The sequence below is a fragment of the Notolepis coatsorum genome (assembly GCF_963971535.1).
Source record: "Notolepis coatsorum genome assembly, chromosome: 3".
In the NCBI taxonomy this organism is placed as follows: domain Eukaryota; kingdom Metazoa; phylum Chordata; class Actinopteri; order Aulopiformes; family Paralepididae; genus Notolepis; species Notolepis coatsorum.
Genome location: NC_140167.1, coordinates 29,392,550 through 29,398,103, shown reverse-complemented (window position 1 = coordinate 29,398,103; position 5,554 = coordinate 29,392,550). Strand labels below are relative to the sequence as shown.

Here is a 5,554-nt window from a genome sequence, read left to right as displayed (position 1 = left end):
AGGTTGGGTAGGTGGGGTGGACTGGGTTGGGTAGGTGGGGGTGGGGGGGGCTGTACATTGGAATATCGACGAAATCTTTCTTGGTCCCAAGAAGAGGGTCTCGTGTGTTATTGGGTTAGGACATTTACTGTACATTGGAGGGGGTTGGGTTAGCTAGCACTCTCCTCCAGAGGGTTTGTGTTTAGGGAGCGGTCCATCTAGCACTCTCCTCCAGAGGGTTTGTGTTTAGGGAGCGGTCCATCTAGCCCTCTCCTCCAGAGGGTTTGTGTTTAGGGAGTGGTCCATCTAGCCCTCTCTTCCAGAGGGTTTGTGTTTAGGGAGCGGTCCATCTAGCCCTCTCCTCCAGAGGGTTTGTGTTTAGGGAGTGGTCCATCTAGCACTCTCCTCCTCCAGAGGGTTTGTGTTTAGGGAGCGGTCCATCTAGCCCTCTCCTCCAGAGGGTTTGTGTTTAGGGAGTGGTCCATCTAGCCCTCTCCTCCAGAGGGTTTGTGTTTAGGGAGCGGTCCATCTAGCCCTCTCCTCCAGAGGGTTTGTGTTTAGGGAGTGGTCCATCTAGCCCTCTCCTCCAGAGGGTTTGTGTTTAGGGAGTGGTCCATCTAACCCTCTCCTCCAGAGGGTTTGTGTTTAGGGAGCGGTCCATCTAGCACTCTCCTCCAGAGGGTTTGTGTTTAGGGAGTGGTCCATCTAGCCCTCTCCTCCTCCAGAGGGTTTGTGTTTAGGGAGCGGTCCATCTAGCCCTCTCCTCCTCCAGAGGGTTTGTGTTTAGGGAGTGGTCCATCTAGCACTCTCCTCCAGGGGGAGCTTCTGAGCTACACGGAGAGTGTCTGTGTGGTGTTAGGGCACTCCCTGGCTCAGGGCCAAGGTGGTGATACTGCACAAGCCCCATTAAGGTGTTGTGATAAGTGTCCAGTCCAGTTTCCTCTGACAAAATACAGAAGTCTGTCCCCCACCGCAGTTTAGCAACACGTTTCCACAGACTCCAATTAAATGGGGATCGTGTGCGGGGTGGGCCACAGCAGCCAGACCCATCAAGTCCCCCTGCCACTGATCCCCTCGCCAGCTCCACCCTGAAGCCTATATTTAGCCAACAGAGGGAGAGAGAGAGCGAGAGGGAGAGGGAGAGAGAGAGGGGGAGAGAGAGAGCAAAGGCTTTTTGGGAGTCCGGTAGGAATTAGTGGGCCGACTCCACTTCTCCCGAATCAACAGCAGCTGAAGGCTTGGATTTTCCTTGCGTGAAATCAGATATGGAGCCCGACTCCGGTGCCGGGTAGACTCTGGAAAAAGAAACAGCCTCCTCCTCCCGCCCTCCTCCCACCTTCTCCCACCCATCACCACCAGCCCCCCCATCTCGGAACGAAGAGAAAATCTGCAGAGAAATGTGTTGTTGAAAAAAGAAAAGAAGAAAAAAAAAAAAAAGCATAGCAGGGGCCATGGAAATTGCAAAGGAACAGAATTTTTTGTAGCTGAAAATGGACCCGGTTCTCCAGACGTAGGGAAAAGACATTTCAACAAGGCTGTGGCACGCAAGTTTGGCATCCTCTCCCCCCTCAGGGCTGTGGCGTGCAAGTGCTTGCTGTTTCACAAATACAAGCTCTCTTTTCTCTGCCATCCAAATCAGCATTTTACACTTACAGTCATGTGGGCACACTGGACCCATCAGAGCCACATGCACAGACAAACAAATAAGCATGGACTCAGGTGTGTCCGTGTGTGTGTGTGTGTGTGTGTGTGTGTGTGTGTGTGTGTGTGTGTGTGTGTGTGTGTGTGTGTGTGTGTGTGTGTGTGTGTGTGTGTGTGTGTGTGTGTGTGTGTGTGTGTGTGTGTGTGTGTGTGTGTGTGTCTGTGTGTGTGCGTGCGTGCGTGCGTGCGTGAGTGCGTGCGTGCGTGTGTGTTTACAAGCAGCAGGTGCAGACACTAACGTCACACAAGGCAATAGGTACATGTGGAACCGATGTACTGACGCACAAAAACATTAAAAACATTCCTAAGCATCCCAGCTTTGCCCTTTTCACGTCAAACCTATTGTCCAGAATGATATCAATAGACCGCGCAAGTAAGATATATCAGCTTACTTCCTCGTGAGTCGTGTCGTATAGAGACGAATGTCCCTACAAAGTACGGAACAAGCCTATAGTAGGCCTACTGAAACGAGAGCAGATTGAGTTCACTCGCGGCACGGAGCGCACACCTGCCGAATGATGCTGCGCTCTCGCCTCCTCGGTGCGTTTATTCTCAGTTTCCTAGACTGGCGAGTCACGACGTATCCATTAAAAACTAAAATACAGACACGTGTCTTTTCTTTAGGCGAAGCGGGCAACTCGTTATGCATGGTTTGGTTCTTCTAATTGCACAGTTAGCGGGCCTGTTTGAAACCGTTGCTCGTGAAAAGAAGGCATCAGCGCACGTACTACCACTACTTTGATAGACAGTTGTTAACACAGGTGCAGCTCAGTTGCCTGTTCTTAATTGGGCCATTTTCCAGTGTGTCACGCGCCCAATTGAGCGCGAGCTGCTAGGTGTGAAATTGACTTAATTTCAATCTAATGGTGCTTGGTTGCACTGTAGTCAATAACATCAGATGGATGCCAATTGTAGGCTATATTAGGGGTGGGGAGGGGGGGGCGCATAATTATTTTAAGCCTAGTACTGTAATACCATCTTATAATAAATCACACACACACATATATATATATATATACTGATAAGATATATATGTACTGTGTGTGTGTGTGTGTGTGTGTGTGTGTGTGTGTGTGTGTGTGTGTGTGTGTGTGTGTGTGTGTGTGTGTGTGTGTGTGTGTGTGTGTGTGTGTGTGTGTGTGTGTGTGTGGTGTGCGTGCGTGCGTGCGTGTGTGTGTGTGTGTATATACATATGTAATGTATATATCAATGTATTAACAGTATATAATAGATACAAACATTAGGCACACACTGCTATACCCGGGCAATGATAAAATGTTGGATATTTATTTTGGTAGCCGATTACAAGCCTGCTAACTTTAGCCTATGAGCACAAGGTGCGCGTCAGGCTGAATGGTGTCGCCAGATCTGCCCCCAACAACTGTCCCTGCACCAGTCCCAGATGCTACAGTAGGTGGCAGTAGGCAGCGCCTCTACAGCAGCCTGTGGGCCTGTGGGCCGGCCCGGCGGGTGCACAGGTTGTCAGATCAGCTAACAGTCTGCAGGCTATACTACGGCTGAGTGAGCAATATGGTGTTTTGCTTAAAGAAATAAGTTGGTGACAGTAGCTGCCCCAAATCTCAGAGAAGGAAACTGCAGAGTCAGACCCTCGAGCAAGATTCCTATTTCCTTTTCGTCAGCTGAATAAATTAGGGAATGTGTGCAGTGAAATTTAAGTCAAAACAGATGGGTTTACTGTGTGCTGCTGCTACCTGTGAGATTACACTTCCAGATAGGTTAGCCGTTAGCACCGACAACTCTTGGACTTTGACGCACGTTATTTTGCTTTCAAAAAAACAGATACAGTACATTACACACACACACACACACACACACACACTTTTCTCATTTTTTCTTTCTTTCTTTCTTTCTTTCTTTCTTTCTTTCTTTCTTTCTTTCTTTCTTTCTTTCTTTCTTTCTTTCTTTCTTTCTTTCTTTCTTTCTTTCTTTCTTTCTTTCTTTCTTTCTTTTGTCAGGGCCCTGTCTGTCTCCGATTGTCATGTACATTACACACACACAGGTTTTTCTCTCTCTCTCTCTCTCTCTCTCTCTCTCTCTCTCTCTCTCTCTCTCTCTCTCTCTCTCTCTCTCTCTCGCTTGTCAGATTGTATGCTTTCTGGTGGGTTACACAACAAGCTGTCAGTGTTTATACAAAGCCCTGCTCTGTGACAATGCCTCGTTTCTTTTCTCTCAATAAGACAGAATCCTGGAGGTTTACTCCCCTCCTGAAGGGATCGTAGGAGGGCGATGATGAGGGGGAGTTTTCATAACTTCGGTCTTATGCATAGAGCTGTGCGGTGATGTGCTGTCAGTGCTTGATGACTGTTATTAAGCCAAAAGAAGAAGGGGGGGGGGGAAAGTCTCAGTTCATTACTTTGCGCAAACATTTCCATGGCCAAGGATATCGCGAGAAACCTGAGCTTAGAAAAAGGGGGTTCGGGGAGGTTCTCCGATCCGGGGACGTGGCCCTTAAGAGGAAATGAGAAAACTCTGAAACCACCTGTTTTATATTCATGGCTGTAGTTGTTATTAATGGAGGGATGTTTATTGTCTGCTGTGGGTGTTTTTAAACCGCTGTGTTTTCTTTCCCCCCCCCCCGTCTGTTCTCCTCAGGGACCACCGATCTGTTCCCGCAGAGGACCAGCTTCCCCTCTCTGTCCCCGCTGACGGACCCCCGCTTCTCGGACCCCCGCATGCACTATCCAGGGGCCTTCACCTACTCCGCCAACTCCTCCAGCACCGGCATCAGCGGCCTCAGCATGTCGGCGTCCTCCCGCTACCACACCTACCCGCCGCCGCCGTACCAGACCCCCAACAGCCACTTCCAGTCCAACTCCTACCTGTACTACGGGGCGGGCTCCGGGTCCTACCAGTTCTCCATGGTGGCGCCGGGGGGCACCCAGGGGGGCGAGCGCTCCCCCACCCGCCTGCTGTCCTGCTCGGGGGCCACCGGCGCCGGCGGGTCCAACAGCCTGATGAACCCGGGCCTGAACAACCAGAGCGAGGGCGTGGAGGCCGACGGCAGCCACAGCAACTCCCCCACGGCCATGAGCGCCTCCGGACGCATGGATGAGTCCGTGTGGAGGCCCTACTGACTGACGGGCAGCTAGGACGGAGGGAGGGAGGGAGGGAGGGAGGGAGGGAGGGAGGGAGGAAGTGCCGGAGAAGTGAAGAGCGGAAATGTATGAGAAGATGATGAACAAAAGAAAGCTGAACCACACACACACACACACACACACACAAATAAATTCTGCATGTTTATATTTTATTTCCCCAGCACTCGCTTTACTACCTTTCCATATTTTACCACATTTTACTGTCTGCCAGACTTCCATTTGTTTTGTAAATTCAGAGCGAGGCTCCAGCGCCGGGCGAGGAAGTAGACTCTTTTAAAAACCACAGGAATATGTTGTTTGTTAGAAATTGTAAATAGAAGATTTGGGGTAAAACAAAACGAAAAGAGGAAAAAAAAAGCCATAGTAATATATGAGGATTGATTGTCTGGTACTATAATAGGTACACACACACACACACGCACACACACACACACACACGCGCGCGCACGCACACACACACACGCACACACACACGCACACGCACACACTTACCAAAGACACTCTGAGAAACAGATGAACCGCTGTGTAGGATGGATCTGTGCAGCTGATGAACTGAAACGACGTAACACAACACATCTCATCATTGAAACACATCGTTGGAGTGATGGTAACCGGCTTGGCGGGTGGGAGCGGAGCACCAGACTGTATTCCGATACCTTCGCTCCGTGACCTAACTCTGAAATCCTCCCAAGACGTGGCTGCACTGCTGTAGCGATCAGTCTTCTTCTCTTCGTGCTTTTTTATTTGTGGATTCTTCT

At 50.1% G+C, this 5,554-nt stretch overlaps 1 protein-coding gene across 1 annotated transcript in view; it reads left to right on the top strand.

Annotated features, from left to right (window-relative positions):
* Positions 1-4,777, top strand: part of runx3 (RUNX family transcription factor 3) — a 17,034-nt gene extending 12,257 nt beyond the window's left edge. The window contains exon 4 of the mRNA XM_084311136.1: positions 4,294-4,777. Coding sequence (XP_084167262.1) covers positions 4,294-4,775 — 482 coding nt within the window. The 3' untranslated portion in view covers positions 4,776-4,777. The remainder of the gene's footprint in view (positions 1-4,293) is intronic.
* The last annotated feature ends 777 nt before the right edge of the window (positions 4,778-5,554 follow it).